The sequence below is a fragment of the Neolamprologus multifasciatus genome, chromosome 7, assembly GCF_963576455.1.
Source record: "Neolamprologus multifasciatus chromosome 7, fNeoMul1.2, whole genome shotgun sequence".
Classification (NCBI taxonomy): Eukaryota; Metazoa; Chordata; class Actinopteri; order Cichliformes; family Cichlidae; genus Neolamprologus; species Neolamprologus multifasciatus.
The window spans coordinates 7364248-7383119 of NC_140445.1; the positions used below are offsets into that span (position 1 = coordinate 7364248).

The 18872-nt window shown below is 41.2% G+C and overlaps 1 protein-coding gene across 1 annotated transcript; it reads left to right on the forward strand.

Moving 5' to 3' along the window:
* Positions 1-1690: 1690 nt before the first annotated feature.
* Positions 1691-17153, forward strand: uba2 (ubiquitin-like modifier activating enzyme 2). Its single transcript, XM_085165512.1, has 17 exons — positions 1691-1915; positions 4601-4684; positions 4795-4865; positions 4971-5035; positions 5126-5226; positions 5432-5553; positions 7351-7418; positions 7557-7678; positions 8054-8153; positions 8612-8763; positions 10927-11020; positions 11134-11246; positions 12694-12849; positions 13520-13616; positions 14235-14340; positions 14445-14587; positions 15832-17153. The coding sequence occupies exons 1-17, from the start codon at positions 1775-1777 to the stop codon at positions 16035-16037; spliced, it is 1941 nt and encodes a 646-aa protein (XP_085021638.1). The 5' UTR covers positions 1691-1774; the 3' UTR covers positions 16038-17153.
* Positions 17154-18872: the final 1719 nt, after the last annotated feature.

Genomic DNA, 18872 nt, shown 5'->3' on the forward strand with positions numbered 1-18872 from the left:
ATCCTCATATGTCCTTCCACCTGGAATTTCCCTGACACCAACATAACATGAGAATTTGAGCAAAAGAAAAAAAAGAGAAACAACTATGAATGGATCTACTAATTCATTCCTAACACATATTCATTACAGATTTTTGTAAAACAAATTGTGTCATGGTCCCTGTATATTCGACCCAGCATTAGTTGTTCTTTTTTTTAGTTAATACTATCTTTAGATCATGATTCTGGGTTCTGGATTAATTGTATTTTAGCTTGGGTAAAAGACTGAAAGTTGAGGCACACAATGATGTGTGCCGCTGGTAAAGTTTCTGGGGTCCCTTTCCTCATAACAGCCATCCCTCAAGATTTTATCCATTTAAAGCAATGCATTATCAGGGACTGTAACATCTAGTCATTTTACTGAATCAGGATTTAGTTTCATGTCAAGTTCTGTTCTTGGTGTTTTGGTTTGCGCTTTATTCCTTGGGTCCCTGTTTATTCCCACCTACCTTATGTCTGGCTTAGTCTTCGTCTGTTTATCTTGTGTCATGTTAGTCTTGTCTCCCTATTCAGTTGTGACTCACTGACTGTTCTGTTTTAGTGACTGTTCTTGTAGAACAGATAAGAACAGATTAAAGACACATATGTGTCTACTTTAACTTCTTCCACAGTCATTTTGTTATTTGGCTGTGTTCCCACCTGTTTTCCATCCCCTTGTTATCCTGTGTGTGTGTGTGTGTGTGTGTGTGTGTGTGTGTGTGTGTGTGTGTGTGTGTGTGTGTGTGTTATCACAGTCTTCCTTGTCCTTAGTCGTGTCATGCGTTACACCAGCACCTCTCTAGTCTCTAAGACAAGTTAGTTCCACTTTTCTTTGACTAACCGCAAAGTTTTATAGATGAACCTTAATTCTTTGGCTTTGCCCAGTTTATCTTGATAACATTTTGTCCCATAAAGTTGAATTGGTTTGAATTACACTTTTAATTACGTTTGGGTAGTATATCCATTTTAATGGATTCAATTCTGGAGTCTGAAAAAGATATAGCACCATTTCACAACCACAGTCATTTCAGAGTGTTTTATATTGTAAAGTAAAGACCCTACAATATTAGGGAAAAAAAACCCTCTAACAATCAAACAACCCCTATGAATAAGTATTTGGCAACAGTAGAGAGGAAAAAACTCCCTTTGGATAGGAAAAAACCACTGGCACAACTAGTCTCAGTGACCTGCAGTGAGTGGTTGGGGGGTGAGGGGAAAGAGAAGAGAATTGCTGTTAAGTATAAATACTAATGAAATGACAAGAAATTAGATTTAGACAATGCTATTCAAGGAGCTTTATCTTATATATATGTTATACAATAGGGGTGGGCAACTCCAAGGCCTCAAGTGTCCTGCAGGTTTTAGATATCACCCTGGGTCAACACACCTGAATTAATGAGTAGTTCATTAGTTAGTCGTTATTAGTTATTAGTAGTTCATTCTCTGGAGAACTTCAAGACATGTTGAGGGGGTAATTTAGCCATTTGAATCAACTGTGTTGGATCAAGGACACATCTAAAACCTGCAAGGACACCGGCCCTTGAGGCCTGGAATTGCAAACCCCTATTATATAAGTTTTATCTTTCATATCGTAAATACCAGTGGCGTTTGGAAGAGGGCGCTAAAATGACAAACTACTACTTTTTCTCACAAAAGAAAAAGTGTGTGACCCGGAAGTGGGTGGGTCTTGGGTTGTGTAGAAGAAGAAGCTAACAGCTAGCCTCCGGGAGCTGCAGGTTCTGTCTTTAGCCATCAACATGGTCCAACTTGTGGGTTCCCTCCGAAAAGAGCTGGCTGATTCCATCTCCACCTGCAAGGTCCTGGTAGTGGGAGCAGGAGGGATCGGCTGCGAGCTGCTGAAGAACCTTGTACTCACCGGCTTCAAAAACATCGAAGTGGTCCGTCCCGTTCACGCTGTTTGTTTGTGTGGCTGTGTCTTTGGTAGCTAGCCGGCTAGCATGCTAACTGGTTCTTTGTGCTGCAATGAGTGTGTCAAGAGGAGACGTGTGGGCTCAGGCTAATTGCTGAGACGTGGCATTCAAAGATGAGCTGTATTACTATCTCGCTGGTGGTTTGTTAACACCGCGTGAACAGGGTCAAATGGACCGGCAAGGATATCTATCTGTGAGGGTGGAAAAAAGTCGAACGAGATCGTAGCGATGTAGCCGGGTTTGTTTGGCGCCATTATCACTGCTAAGTTAGCCAGTCAACTTCATTGTAAGGACACCGCGGGCTGTGTGCCACCATGGAGCTGCTTAGACATCTCCGTGCTTAGCCATGGACGATGTATTATAGGGGGAAAACATCCTCACTGTATCTATAAACGCAAAACGCTCAGTTTCTTTATTCATTTATTCATAGAATGTATGTGTGTGCTGGTTGGGGGCTGAGCGTGAGGAGTTCACGGGTGCTCAAAAAGTGCTGTTAAATTGTGTATTAAATTCTCCCTTACGTACTGTGTGGTTTAGAGCCAAGGACCCCCCCCCCCCCCCCTTCAAAAGTGTCTGTACCAATTTTTTAACTGCAGAATGCATAAATGACCAATCTGACATTAATAAATAGAGTCTTTAAATTTCACAACACTGGTAGGGGAAAAAACACCAAGCACACTGTATTGTCATCACACCGTTGTACCTAAGATATAACACAACCGCCACATTGATTTAATAAATATGTGTTACTGAAAATGGAAATGGCAAGAGCACTTTGGAGCTGTTGAGATTTATTATATCATTATGTATAACAATTATAGCTTACTTCTATATCAGCTACCAGTTATTATATTATCAAGTTGTTATTGATTAACACTTCGGGCACTTAACCATGCGTTCTTTGGGCATCATAATCTATACACTTAAAACTCTTTACCAACCTCAAATCAATGGTCAGTTTAGAATAATAAATTAACATAATGTGCATATCTTTTCACTGTGAAGCCAGAGTGAACAGGAAGAGCATGCAAACTTAAACTTAACACACAGTCACCTGAGCCAGAAGCCTGCATGCTGTGAGGGGACATTTCTAACTACTGCATTACTGTGCCTATTACAGATCTTATCTGTGTCAGGGCACCCTCTGACCTCTGTTTCTTTTGTCACTGTCCATAAAGTAGTGGTTTACACATTTGCCTGACAAGCAATAGATCTGATCAAATGATGTGGATTGACCCACTGTGGCAACCCTTTGTGAATAAGAGAGTACCCAAAAGTAGGTTTTGGTGTTTTGAGGGTCCTCCATGACCTCGGCAAGTGCCATTCTCTTCAGGAAGCTGGGTAAATGTAGTGGGAACGCAGACATTTCCTTTTCACAGTGACAAGGTCTGCGTTGAACTTTGTCACCATTGAGGGTCTGTGAGGCTTCTGGTTTTCAAACTACAGACTGATGTCTCAAGTTTGCTCCTACTCCTTATTCTATTCTTGTTAGAAGCAGTTTGCACTGGTTACATTATTGTATTTCTTTATTTAATTATCATATTTTTGGTAACATTATAATTGATACAACCAAATAAGAAGCTGCAGATTGATTTCAGATTTGCTTACCCCTCTCTTGAGTGTGGTGTCCTGTATTTGAGGTATTTGGGGGACATTTGAGAATGACATTGACATGATAAGCTAGAAAAGCCAGGAGTGTCTAGTTCTCTTGGAACCTCTTGATGACATTGTTTGAGCCTGTGCTCGCCTTCTCTCTTATCTGCTGGTATCAGTCTCCCAGAGTCAAACATGAGACTGCGTGCATTTAATGTCTGCAGCCAAAATAACCGGCGCTGCAGTATTTTATTTATGAAAGTAGAATCCATCCTGTCTGTCCTTGCTCTTCACATAAACAGTTTAATTTTTTGTCATCTGGCATCCACCACAGACTTCATAAGTTAAGGCTACTACAGCCTGTCCCTCTTAAAAAGGGTCAATGACAGGTCCTAAAGTCTTCTGGTTATCTTTTACTTTACTGTCATCATCTCAGTGGTACCTGCAAACACCCTGTGTGAGGTTTTTTGCTGCTTGTGCCTGTAATCCTGTAGCAGTTAACCAGCTACTGTTTAAATAATCTAATTAACCTCTTGGCTAGAATTGAGATAACATTGTGAAACTTTTATTTGTCGCCGACTGAATTAGCAGCAGTGCTATACACACACAGAACACTCTGTCTCACCCTCTCCCTATCATCCTCTTCTCTCACACCAACCTTGTGCAAAACCTTCTCTGCAGTCTTCCTCTCACCTGCCTGGCAGCTCAATATTCAGCATCCTTTGTCCAATATATCCATATCTATCTAATCCTGCATATGTCCAAACTATCTCCGTCTTGCTTCTCTAACTTTGTATCCAAACGCAGCACATAGAAAACACATTAATGCAAATCTAGAACAATTAAAATGCAGTAAATTAGTTATACGAAAAGAAAGACATTCAGCAGAGAATTACTTGTTTCTCTTGGTGTTTAAAATGCTCGTGCAGTCCTCTGATTGTCGCACTGACTTACCCCCGTTTGTTGTGACCTAGCAGGCGTTTCTGTTCAAACAAATAGAAAAGTGTTTGATTGTTGGATTGGACTCGACTGACTTTACAACCCTGTTGATTTTGGCAGATTGACTTGGACACAATTGATGTCAGCAACCTGAACCGTCAGTTCCTCTTTCAGAAGAAGCATGTAGGCAAGTCTAAAGCACAGGTATGTAACTCACCTCTGGTCCTGCAGGCTGCAGAGTTCTGTCTGAGCTGCTATTTTAAACGTCCTGTGTGCACTTTATACATCCGTCCCTTAATCTTTTTGTCTTGTAGGTGGCCAAAGAGAGCGCCTTGCAGTTCTGCCCCAGTGCCAACATCACCGCATACCACGACAGCATCATGAAGCACGTTTCTTTTCTCTTTTTTTTCACAGTTTGGTCAGTCTGAGGTTAGCTCCTTCAAGAATGTACTGATGTGGGACTGACCATGGTTTGTTTTTTCCTTAACAGCCCTGAATACAACGTGGAGTTCTTCAGAAAATTCATGCTTGTGATGAACGCCCTGGATAACAGAGGTACCCTCGTCTTACGGCATTACCGAAATATCTTCTTTTACTGCTAACGCTTTCAAATGAGGTAAATAAAACCACGTGTTGCCTCCCCAGCTGCCCGTAACCACGTCAACAGGATGTGTTTGGCAGCTGATATCCCTCTGATAGAGAGTGGCACTGCTGGATACCTGGGACAGGTCACGGTCATCAAGAAGGTAGCACAGATATTTTTTCACACAGAGATGCAAAAATTTGGCTGCATGTCTTTAAGCTCTTTTTACATTGTGTGTGAGGTAGCCAAGAACCCAAAGGGAAATGGGGGTCAGACTAAAATTCATCAAGGGCCTTGATTTTGATCTGTGCTGCAGATTTTTGAGCAAGGGCGGTGAACATGTCTCTTCTCTGCTGCTTCTTACCCAGGGAATGACAGAGTGCTACGAGTGCCAGCCGAAACCAGCACAGAAGACCTTCCCAGGATGCACCATAAGAAACACGCCATCTGAGCCCATTCACTGCATCGTCTGGGCCAAATATCTCTTCAAGTAAGCCTTGTTCTTTTACGCATGCATTCTTGGGCTTCAAGTTACATTTAATTGCAGTCTGCGTATTAGTTTAGGAAATATTAGTAGCTTTTGCCAGGCTTGATCTTGCAGGAAGAGGACAGGTTAGGTGAAAAACACACCATGAAATGTGATCTCGCTGTGCCTCACTACCCCTAAATATTTTCTGCATGATCTGATCACTTCCTGCGTGCAGTTTCTGACACACACGGTTTTATCTTCTATTTTCCAGTTAAGACTAGGGATGGGTATCGTTTAGGTTTTATCCGGTGCCGGTGCTTAAACGGTGCTTGAACCGGTGCTTAAAGAATGGAGAACACAAAATTGGTCCAAAAACCTCTCATATTCAGCTGGGGGTTTTTTTGTAAAAAGATAACAATGTTAGCCTTTTCTGCAGCTATGGGGCATATATGGTATCACTCTTGGCTGGAAGCAGTGCTTAAACAATGGAAAAAACACAAACTTTGTCCAAAAACCTCTCATGTTTAACTGTTTTCCACTTTTTCTTTGGTCATTTTAGCCTTTTTGGCCAGGGTGAAGGGAGCATCTGCCATCAAACAAGAAGACAGCTGCATGTAACTACAACGGTGTTTGCTAGTTCGCCTTACATGAATTAATGTAATAACGTGGTTAGCCTACTCAATGTAGATTACACACGGACAACATTAAGCTACTCACGCAGAGAAGAACGGCTGCTGCTGCCATCATCATCCATCATCATTTCTGCTACACTGGCAGGGCTAGGGGCCAGGACTCTACTCTTCGGGTTTTTGGGGGATGTTGCTAACTCCGGGTCCGATAACAGGCACCACACCCGCAGTAGATGTGCACGGTGTGAGGTCTCGCGGCAAGTTATCAAATACAGCGCATTTTTCGGCTTTAAAAAAAACGCTATGCGTCGCCAGGTGTTTCATCGGATTTGAGGTGTTACCTCCTTTGCACAGTATCATAGTATCACCTTAAAGCACTTGTTGCAGGCTGCTGAGTTTGCATCTTTTGCTGTGAAGTACAGCCAGGCTTTGACCGCTTCGCCTTGGACATTTTTAATCTGTAGCTCTGCTCTAAAAGAACGTACGTACCTGGACCCGCCTACTATCCTCGGAAACGTAAAATGATTGGCTAGAATTCAAAGTGTATCACATCTCAGGGGAAAAAAGGCGCCGAAATAAAGCACCGAAATGTGCGCTGCTTTTCGGTCTGGTTACTTCTATTTATGTCAGAACTGGTGCCATCATGGCACCGGATACCGGTACCCATCCCTAGTTAAGACTGGACGTAGAGTATGATCTTGATTAAACTGTTCCTGCACGTGTTTGAAAATTACTACATTCAGTTTCATTTATATAGCACCAAATCACAACAACAGTCGCCCATAAGGTGCTTTATACTGTAAGATAAAGAGCCTACAATAATACAGAGAAAACCCAATAATAGGACGGCCCACTATAAGCAAGCAGCTGGCAACAGTGTGAAGGAAAAACTCAATTTTAACAGGAAATATCCTCCAGTGGAATCAGGCTCAAGGAGGGGCAGCCTTCTGCTGTGACCATCTGGGAGCAAGGGGATGGAGACAGAAAGCTGGAGGCTCTGCCTCCCACACAAATATCTGAGGGACCAAAAGTAAATCAGCAGTCTGAGAACAAAGTGCACTGTTGGAGTTACTCGGTGCTATGAGGTCTTACGATTAGATGGGACCATCAGATGATCTTTCAGAATCATCAGCGGATACTAGGCTGTGTGATGATGTCATCTTCTGTTGTTTGTATGTTGCCACTACAGTCAACTGTTTGGAGAAGAAGATGCAGATCAAGAGGTGTCGCCGGACACAGCGGACCCAGAGGCTGCATGTAAGTGAGAGAGAGGGTGGCATTAATGTGGATTCACAATAAGTTCAATTTTGAATTCCCTGTTTTGGTTTTTGCGGGGATACTTTTTGATTGTTGGGTCACAGGTTGCTGTGTAAAAGCTGTGAATTCTGTTGAAAGGGAATCCCGAAGAGACGGCAGCTCGTGCCACCGCGTCAGATAAGGATGGGGACATCAAGCGTGTTTCCACCAAGGAATGGGCTCGATCCACCGGATATGATTCCGTCAAACTCTTCAATAAGGTAATAAATAAGCAAAAGGGTATAAATGGGATGGGCACGAGATGTTGAGTAGACTTGTGGTTGCCCTTGCTATTCGACGTATTTGAATGTTAGATTAATGAGAAAAGGAATTAATGGTTTCATATTACACCTGAAGTACACAGTTTGCTTGGCAAATATTTGTTTGTTTTCCTTTAGACTAGTTAAATTTCAAGTTTTTTCCCCTCTCATTTAAAAACTAGCAGATTAGTCGTCAGGAACACAACCGTTGAAGAAGCGATTATTCTGTCCTTATGTGGGCTGCAGAAAATGTTGAGAATCCCAGAGTTTAGTCATTTAGCATAGCATCACCACGGACGTAGAGTAGTTGTTTATGATTGCTCCTTTTTTTCCCAGCTGTTCAAAGATGACATCATGTACCTTCTGACTATGGACAAGTTATGGAAGAAGAGGAAAGCTCCTACACCTTTAGACTGGCACCAGCTAGAGAACAGTGGTATGTCCTTTATGCACGCAGAGCTTTAGCCCATCCAGGCTTTCCTGTGCCCGCGCATGTGTGTTTAGGGGCCATATTTCAACTTGTTTGAGTCAGGAAGACAGAGAAAAGAACTCGAAATATTTTAAATTGTGAGTTTATTACTTGTGTATAAGTTTTACTTCCGAACATGTCCAGCTTCTTTTTGTTGGGAAGATACTGAGCTGCACATTAGCTGTAAGTTTAAACGAAGCAAATATTATTTGTGTCCTCACAAACATAACAAAAGCACATGACACATGTAATAAAGAACAGCTGTTTGCACAGCGTGCAGCCTGTGGAGGAATTTACTTATGTTTACAGTTCGCTTACACAAGGAACATAACTGCGAGATGTCAGATTTATATTGATTATAAAAAGGGTCGCTGCTTTAAAGGCTTCATTAACCACAATATTGTGTGCGTTTCTCTTGGCTTTAGAGTGTCCTAAGGAGGGGACTCCAGCTTCAGGTCTGAAGGACCAGCAGGTTCTGGATGTTTGGGGTTACTGCCAGCTGTTCCAGCACAGCGTGGAGACGCTCCGCTCACAGCTGCAGGAAAAGGGCGAGGGTGCGGAGCTGGTCTGGGATAAGGTAAAGACAAGACGTTCTTGTGAATTAGTTTTTCACTTGATTTTTCCAGATAAAAATGGTGGATGCTTGTATGAAACATGCACACAGCTTTGAAAATGAGGTCAGACTGCTCTGGATACTCTAGTCTTTGTGTTTTCTACTCTTGGCTCTGTATCATGTCAATGAGAGTGGCTATCCGTAATCCCAGGAAAATAGTTCTGGCAGTGCACACAAAAGCCCAACAAACCTACTGTTCAAATCTATTTTTGTGTAGTGTGAGCCAGTCAGAAGTAAGTTGGCTTGAAGGAAGAAGAGCTAAAATTGTTTGTTTTAGTCAATGAAGTAGATGATTATTCATGCAAAGCTACTCTACAGTCCAAAAATATGGTGTTGGAAACAGAGATGGGCAGTAATGCGTTACTGTAATCTGATTACTTTTGTCAAGTAACGAGTAAAGTAAGGGATTACTATTGCAAAAACGGTAATTAGATTACCGTTACTTTTCAATAGAAACGCTGCGTTACTAAAACCGTGATTTTTTTTTTTTTTTTTTTTTTTTTTTTTGCGAGAATGTCTCATGACAGTGATGTAAGCGAGTGCGACGTTAGTGACAACAGCTGTGTGCAGATCAACAGTGGATCATATATCGAGTGCGGGAGAGAGTATGAGCATGCAGCGTTTAAAGCGTGGAAGTACTGACCTTATTTTGAGTTTGATTCCATAAAAAGTGACAAAAACATTAGTGTCCGTTGTGCGTGGGAAGAAAACTTCCCACGCACAACATAGACATAGTAATCAATAATTAGTTACTGATTACTTTTTTCAAGTAACTTGACCAACACTGGTTGGAAATGAGCTTAACGGGACCTATGAGCATAATTGAGTGTAATTTTTTTTTTAAAATGCTCAAACATACAATGTAGCCAGTGCTTTAAATAAATGACACAGTATGACTGTATTGCAGAAACAATAAAGATGTACTGAGACAATGAATGAAAATTGGTGGACATAAAACAGCCCATTCACTCAGTGGAGTATGTGTTGTGAGTGTAGTGCTGCGCTCTGCTGGCTGCCAGAATAAGTACACATTATAATAGTCAACCCTGGCTGCTGAGCTTGGGGGGCAGGTGTCATTCGGTATGTTAGTACAGTAATTGTACTTTGTACATTCATCTGAATAGCTTTGCAAACTGACAGCCAGCAGATACAATGTTACTTTAAGCAGATGAGTGTGCTCCAGTAGAAAGTTGCTGCAGATGTAATGAAATGCAGCACACAGATGATGAATACCTGCCTCTAATGCTGGGTCATATCATACTGTTCATGGTAATACCGGTATAATGTTGTTTGTTTTCATACACACATGGCGGAAAAAGCACGGCGGCGACGGAGAATGAGAAGGGTGAAAGCGGATCGTTGAATGAAACGGATGAACCAGAATTGGTTTGTAAAAATGCTGCAGCTTCAGTGGTGTGGAACTGGTTTAGCTTTCGTCCGTCAGATACACAACAAAGCACTATTTTTGGTAGAGCATGCTAGCGGGCCGTCGTTATTACCATGGTTTTTGGAAAATACGGCACACTTAAAATCAATCCTTTGATTTTTCTGAAAATCGACAGTGCCCCTTATAATCCCATGTGCCTTATATATGAATTCTGGTTGTGTTTACTGACCTCGAAACGATTTTATGTACACGGCGCTCGAAAATCTGTCAAATGTTTTAGTACGACTTTGCTGAGCTACGAACCCGCACCGCTTGATGGATTGTCGGAGCATTACGGCTATCGTAGGCAGGAGTCTCGCGGAGTGATACGTACTGTGCTTCAACATAATATTACCGTATTGTGTGTGTGTATAACCTCTTTAACTTCAGTGGATATTAAACATGGTTATGCTGAGGATATGTCGGCCAATTTCCACTGAAAATGCCTTTTGGTTAAACTGTCTGCAAGGAATTTTTATATAACTTTAATGCACATAAAAAACAGCTGCTTGTTTAAGTGAAAATACATTGATTTTTTTTTTTCTTTGCACTAATAAAGTTTTGGAGTTGTAAAGTATTTGGTCTAGTGTCAAATATATCGTCAGTTATATCGTTATCGCAAATTTTCAAATGTATATCGTGATAAATATTTTTGGTCCTATCGCCCTGCTCTACCTGTCTCCCTCTCCTCTTCCTGTCAGGATGACCCTCCAGCCATGGACTTTGTTACTGCAGCAGCCAACCTGCGTATGCACATCTTCAGCATGAACATGAAAAGTCGCTTTGATGTCAAGTGTAAGTCACGCACAGAGGAAGCAGCTTCCTTTGTGCTACAAAACAGTCATGTCAGAGTTTTTATTCACAAATCAGTAACAAAAATTTAAATGTGTTTGTTAATTTCTCTTCAGCAATGGCAGGTAACATCATCCCAGCTATTGCCACAACCAACGCTGTCATCGCTGGACTCATCGTGCTGGAGGGGCTCAAGATTTTATCTGGGGAACTGGAATCCTGTCGCACGGTCAGTTTGCTGTTATCTTTTTTAGCAGTGGATCATATATGACTCTTGACACTTGTATACTCACTGCCTTTGGCTTCAGATGCCAAATTTAATGCACACTGTTAGATGGAAATGTCTTAGCATTTTGTCCAACCCACAGGTGGTAATAGACCAGTATGTTCGCCCTCCTAAAAGGTGTGATTTGCTAAACAGCCTAGAATGGGGAGCATATTTAAGTGTAATGTTGAAAAATATTGTCGAATATTTGTTGTGACTTTATGCCTGCATATTTTTGTTATTGTCCTGTGTAGGGCTGCCACAAACGATTATTTTGATAGTCGACTAGTCACCGATTAATTTTGCAATTAGTCGACTAATCAGATCATGCATCTATTGGACGTAAAACGTACAGCTTATTGCACCAGCATGCATCTGCTCTTATATAACTATCAATAGCTTACAGCTTTAAGTGTTTAAGGTATGTGCTAACTAAAAATAATGACAAGATGATATGTTATTAAATTTTAATGAAATTTGCAGATTGTTTTGGTGAAGTTTAATAAACTCCTTGCTATCTAAAATATAACGGGACACCGGAGTATATTCTCGAGCATCTCACACTTCTGATAATCAGTTGTTTGCTTGATGTTTATTAAGCTGTGTAAAAACTATAACTTTATTCTCAGCCAAACCGATTTACTCAGGAACAAATAAAATACTAAAAAAAAAGCCAAACAATAACATTTTGAAGTTATCTAAGTGACTTATGTATGTTTAACCTGAGTAGCGAAAGACGGCGGTGGGTTTGAAAACGATCTGCCGGGAATCCGGTGCTCTCACGGGCTCTAGAGAGCCTTGCCCCCGGCTAGCTATCAAGCTAGTGGGTAACAGACGTCTCCGAAAACGTCGGAGCGCTTTTAAAAATATGAGGTGTCTTGATAAACTGAGCAGATATTTGAGGTTTACACAGCTACATTCTCGCTAGAAAATATGTTAAACGTTTATTTTGTGACCCAGAAATAATAATAAGAGTAATATTAACACTAACTAGCTGCCGCCATTGTTGGAAACTGAGCTGGGCTGCGATATAAATTCTGGGACCTGCTTCTTCTTCTTCGGGGTTTAACGGCAGCTGGCATCCTTGTACTTGCAGTGCTGCCATCTTCTGTTTCAGTCCGTTATTACACTCTTAAATCCTACTACTTATTCCTGCGTCTTTTGTGATCTTACAAAGCTTCAAACCACGCGTCGACTATTAAATCAGTCGTCGACGATTTTGATAGTCGACATAATCGTGACTAGTTGACTAATCGTGGCAGCCCTAGTCCTGTGCAACTTTCATACACAAGCAACAAAGAGCAGCCTAGTTTGTTATGTTAAGAGCCACTACACCAGAGTTTGTCATAACTAGAATACGGCTCCTATAATAAGCCTCTTTTTATGTCCGTCTTATTTTTTCTTGCATCAGATCTTCCTGAACAAGTGCCCCAATCTCAGGAAGAAGCTGCTGGTCCCCTGCGTGCTTGACCCGCCCAGCGCTAACTGCTACGTCTGCGCCAGCAAACCTGAAGTTACGGTTAAACTCAACGTGCACAAAACCATGGTGCTCACTCTGCAAGACAAGGTAATGTTACTGCACGTCCAGTATCGAAGACGATGTCATTAATTGGTAAAATTCCTGAGCATCGCTTATCCTGCCAGACACCTTTCCTTTGCCTTGTTCAGACTGCACCAGTTTCCAGTATCGACTGTGTCAGTTTATGCTTTTGTAGAATCGTAAAATCTTGCCGTGACAGATTACACCCTGTCCCACTGATGAATCTTTCCCGGTGCTTAAAGTTTTTGGTCCCAGAAATCTGATTAGAGTCAGTTCAATTACGTCTAACAGGTTAAGTGCATTTGTAGGTAATGGGGGAAAAGCCTCTAACTAAAGAGCTCCAGTACCTTAATTCACTGGCCCATAGAAATATGACATATGGAATGTGACATGTCTTTGTGATATCTTAAAACGATCAACTGTTGAGCAAGACTCACATTTTTCTTCCTGAACTGAAGCTCATATATGTGGTAGTGAGAGGGTATTACTGCTCAGTAAACACTGCTTTTAATAATCAGTTAATCAAGTGCATATGATTATCAGCGCCTGGCTGCTACTATACTGTAATTCCTATGAAAGCAGTAAGGATGCATTTAGTTTTACATGGGATTGTAAAGCGTCACAAAAATGTCATATTTTTCATGACTGGATGTTGTTTTACTTATTTTTACTTTGTGTTCCTTGTCTTTCTGTGCAGATTGTGAAGGAGAGGTTTGGTATGGTGGCTCCAGACGTTCAGATAGAAGATGGAAAGGGAACCATCCTCATTTCCTCAGAGGAAGGAGAGACGGAGGGTAAGGAAGAAGGGGGCGGGGGGATGTAAGACTTTAAGCTTTGACTGGGGGCTTTTAGAGGATAGAGGAAAGGGCAAGGCAGAGAAGAAAAGATGAAAGTGATGGTTGTAATCACATCTTAAAGGAGATCTAGAGAGAGATGGTAAAAAGGAAAGACTGGATGGACAGACCAAAAGAAGAGGGACAGGCAAGAGTAAGATCATTTATCCACAAGACAGGAGTGCAAAATAAAATGTACCAGACAATGATGCTAAAGATCTGCCTATAGAGATATAGATGGGAGTTGTTTTTCATTTAGTGCAAGTGGAAAGTGTCCGTATGGACAGAAGAGGGCGCTCTAATAGCATTTGTCAGGATGTCTGTAGGTAAAAGTTATTCCAGGGCAAAAACAGAAACGCCTCAGTTAGTCGGCTGGATCTCCGTTTTAATTTGTAACAGCTTTAATGATAAAACTGATACAGTGTTTGAAAGGAGTATAATAACTTTTTTATAGTAGGAATTAATTTAACTACTAACAGTTAGTTAGTAGTTGGTAGTTAAATTATGAAATTATTTACTGTCTTTATAGGTTCAAGAATGCATTCTCCTTACATTTATACTTATTCTTTCTCTTCACAGCCAACAACAACAAATTTCTTTCTGATTTTGGGATCCGTAACGGCAGCCGGCTCCAAGCTGACGACTTCCTCCAAGACTACACACTCCTCATTAATGTCCTGCACGTGTATGTACCTGTGTGCATGAACGCATGAATGAAATTCACAGTGTACAGTCGGCCTCTCTATGGGACCAAAGCTGAAAAGTGTGTGCGTCTCTCCTTATTGGCAGTGAGGACCTAGAGCGGGATGTGGAATTCGAGGTAGTAGGCGAGGCCCCAGATAAGGCTCCACCCCCTCAGACTAACCAAGAGGAGGTTAACAGCATCACCAACGGCAACAAGGACTCCGCCCAGCCGTCAACATCCTCTAAAGGTCAGCATCGTAGTGGTCACGATGACTGGAGGCGTTAACATACAGTCTTGTAAAAATGATAATAAAGTGACGCCCTCTGGAACTGCTGTGGACGTTTTCAGTACGTTTATCCTCCTACAGAAAAGCCTACAGATACAGATTTCAGAAATATGTTAGTCCAAATCAAGAAAAATATTAATAGTGTGACATTTGGAGAAGCCAAAAGTTCTTTGAAGGAAAATCAGAATCTGACGGTGGGAAATTTGACCAGTTTATTCAAAATTGCTTCAGTTTGAGGATCCTTCGGGGTTTTCCATTGCTTTGTCATTATCTGTATGCTTTTCTACATTTTGATGAGATTCTCAGCTTCAACTATAAGCTTTGGTTTCCTTTTTTTGAGTCGGTCCTTGGTGGTCCACTGACTTCTGGGTGTTTGTCTCGCAGCGAGGCTGCTAAGCAACCCCAAACAGTAACATTCCCATCACCGTGACTCACAGTTGGCATGAGGGTGTTTTCCTGAAAACACGCATTCAGCATGGTCAGTGTCACTACTGTACTGTAAATCTGATGGATTCGTTTTACTTTAAAATAATCACACACACAAACACACATTCTAAAAATGACTATATAAGCTTCTTTAAAAAAGAAAGAAAGAAAAGAAATGATAGTATAAATAAAAATGAGCACTTAAGTGTCCCTCTTATCAGCTCCATCGAACGGAAAGTTTTTTTTGTTTGTTTGTTTGTTTCAATAGTTTTTTGGGGCGTTCCAGACTTTGAGACAGGGCAGTGGAGAGAGCGCTGGGGCAATCCCAGCCTCTGCATTAGTCTTATTGAAAATGGGTTTTCTCCTCAACACAGCGAGCTAAGGCAGTGCAGCAAAAACTAGGCCCTATTGGAGCACTATCCACTTGCAGCACTGCATGATGTGAGAGCTGTGTCCTGCTCCAGACTTTAGGGTAACCGCTGCAGTAATTAGTGAATATAAGTGGACATATTTTAGCTGAACAACCAAAATAAATGGCTCTTTTTTTTTAAAACTTTTTTTCTACTACTATTCCTTTTGAGGTCTTTTTTTTTTTTTTTTTTTTACTGGGTTACGTGTTGGCATGTGAAAGCAGTTATCTTTGACTCATCAACAGTCTGAACTGATTGCATTTATCTTGTTTTTGAACACTACAGTCTAAAAGGGCAATCGTTGTTTGTTTTCAGTTTGTTCTCTGTTGTGCAAATAAACCTGTATCTTTTCTTCCTCTTCGACCTCAGCTCCGTCAGAGGATGACGACATCATGATAGTCGACTCTGATGAGGAGGATGGGGCGGCTTCCAGCTCAGCAGCGGCAGCAGCGACGGGTGGCACAAAGAGGAAGCACTCAGACGCCGAAACTGGCGAGACCTCCACCAAGCGCCCACGGACAGACCAATCGGCAGCTGACAACAATGACGACGATGACATAATCGCTCTGGACTAACTCCCCTCCCTTTCTCCTGAGGGACTGCAAACTCTTTGACTGCTCGTAATTTTGACTCGAGACAGACAGTAGGTTTAAATAAAACACCTCCTTCATGAAGAACCGTTTACAACCCGGGCTTCTCTTTCAACAGTTTCCCCCCCCAAATGTGTTTGTGCTTTCGTACTCCCTCCACTCTCTGACATGATGCTGTAAATAGATCCTACAATATATCCTACGGGGGGGGGGGAAGAAAAGGTTTTGACGAAAAAAAATACATAGACTTCCTGTTATGTCACTTCTTCTTCTCTTGTTGGTTAAATAAACAAAAAGTGCATTTTTTTTGTATTTTTTTATAAACGTACTGTATTTCTCATGCTACACAAGTCAGGGTGTTTTTGTGCTTTGATGTCAAGTTTCAAAGGAATAAGATTAAAAAAAAAACCCAAAACATTTTCTTGGGTTGTAATATTGATCTCAGTTTTTGTGAAGATGGGGACAGAGGGGTTAGGGGGGGCAGGTTGTGCTGAATCAGTCTGGGTGGGGGTGGACAGGGGCTGGCCTGTAGGTGCTGTTGACGTCTGTCAGCAGGTCAGTAAAGCACAGAGGCACTGATGGCAAGTTTGTGCCAAGGGGTGTTTGCTAGCTACCTCTTTTCTAGAACTGACATGTTTAGGCTCCAAGAAGGTAAACATGCCCTCCATCACTGCAGTGAGGTGTCCAGCTCTTAGAGAACAAGTTACTCGAACAGCCACGGAGACGAGGCAACACGCCTCCCTGGGGAAATGGCAATGACTGAACTGTACACTTTTTAAAAGCAGTAGTAATTCAATGTTAAACATGTTACAGTTTTATTTTTCTTGGCTCTGTTTGAGCAGCGAAGTCTAGAAACGGTTAGAATAACAGAGCAGCAGTTTGTCCTGTTTGATGCTGCAGAGGTTAAACTAGATTGTCTGGCAGCAGTGTCCTGCACTTAAATAACGTGAGAGCCACGGGCACTTCGTGACCTGCTGTCTTCTCCCGTCTAACCCTTGTGTTGATGTCCATAATTTCATGTTTTATTGTGATCTGACGTATTGAAAAGCTATGAGAGCCCTTTGGACCAATTTGATGGAGATAATAAACTCAAAAATTGCAGATGCTTCCTGTTTTGTCAGGTCTTTGTGTCCATGTGAATCTGTTGCCTTCTGGTAATGGAAACCCTGATTGGGGAAAGTATATCTGAAATAGACCAGGAGGTTTTCTGTGGTTGAACACTTCATATGTGTAGGGTTCAGAAAGATCAATAAACCAACACAACAGCACAGAAGATGTCGGGAGGGATTTCAGGAAATGAGAGGCCAGTTTTTTGAGACTCTGGCATTGACCAGGAGTGGACTCCTTGAACTGGACAAGTGTAAGAAAACAGATGGGAGTTTGTATGACAAGCGGGATTTAGACAACTTTTTAAAGCAGCTGACTCTCTATGTGTCAGTAAACTTATCCATGAAAGTCTCTGACAAGTTTGATACAAAATTACCAAACTAAACAAATGCTAAAACTGAGGAAATTTCTTCTTTATTAAGGATATTTTGTATTTTTCTTTAGTTTACTGAGTTCATAACATTTATTTAGGTTTTTTTTTTTTTTTTCTCAAAAGTCCAGTTTTTACTTTGCATTTTTTGCATCTAGTTGTGCTTCTTTACATCTAGTTTTTAGTTTTAGGGCAATGAAATTCAATTCAGTTTTATTTGTACATCTTGAGGCAGCTTGTGATTTGGTGCTATATAAATAAAATTGAATTGAACTGAATCTTAGTTAACTATGATAACCATGTTGCCTGAGTTGGTTGTATTAGCGATATAACCTCTCAATGGCTTCATACAGACCCAAGTGAAGGAAACACTCGCAGGGATGTCCGGCACATATTCTGACATCATCAACTGAAACTTTGGCTGTGATAGTATGAGATCCATAATTCTAATATGGATCTCATATTCTATTCTAATGGTGGTCAGAGGGCCCGGTGGCGCCAGTGTCTGGCAGCTTCGCCTCTGTCAATGCGCCCCAGGGTGGCTGTGGCTACAATGTAGCTTGCCATCACCACTGTGTGAATGGGCGGATGACTGAATGTGTAAAGTAAAGCGCTATACAGATACAGGCCATTTATAGAAAAAAATGTAAACTAGCATTTGGAATAAAAGAAATTAAATAGAGAGATTGTAGCTTTTTACCCTTCCCTCATTCCAGGATATGCGCTAAATACTCACAGTGTCTTTAAAGAATGAGATATACATGAGCCAAATTCCTGTGATGCAAAACAGAGACTAGACTTTACTATAAACAGGTTTAAGAAAATGTCACGTGATTAGATTAAATGTCGCTGTTTCCAGTAGAAAATTAAGATAAGAATATAAAAATGTAGAATGAAAAAAGAAATACTAAATAATAATATGTGTTGCTTATATAGTATGATTTGTTGATAGGGATAAATTATTTTAAACTAGACTTTAAAGAAAACTATGGCTAACAAATAGAGAGATTGGACATTTATGTGTGTACAGGAAGCCTAAAGGTTCACTGCTCCATGATTCAAGAGACAGAAAATAAAGTCAATAAAAGGTACAAGTATTCTATATGAGCTGAAAGCTCAGACCTTACACTGCTCTAAATGCTCAGTTTCAGACATCTTTTTCCACTCTTGGTTCTTTATGATGTCAGTGAGAGGACATCCCTAATCCCCAATTACAGAGTTGTTACAAGGAAAGCTCAAAACAACACCATTCAGGCACACTGATGTTCGTGCTGAGTGGTTTGGTGCATTTTAAGTGGGGTTTGTGTGCAGGAACCGTGAATGCAATCATACAGTCGCAATCG

Coding starts and splice junctions, on each gene's coding strand:
- uba2 (XM_085165512.1), top strand. CDS start 1,775: ATGGTCCAACTTGTGGGTTCCCTCCGAAAAGAGCTGGCTGATTCCATC. Junction 14,341..14,444: donor CTCATTAATGTCCTGCACGT/GTATGTACCTGT, acceptor CCTTATTGGCAG/TGAGGACCTAGAGCGGGATG. Junction 14,588..15,831: donor GCCGTCAACATCCTCTAAAG/GTCAGCATCGTA, acceptor CTTCGACCTCAG/CTCCGTCAGAGGATGACGAC.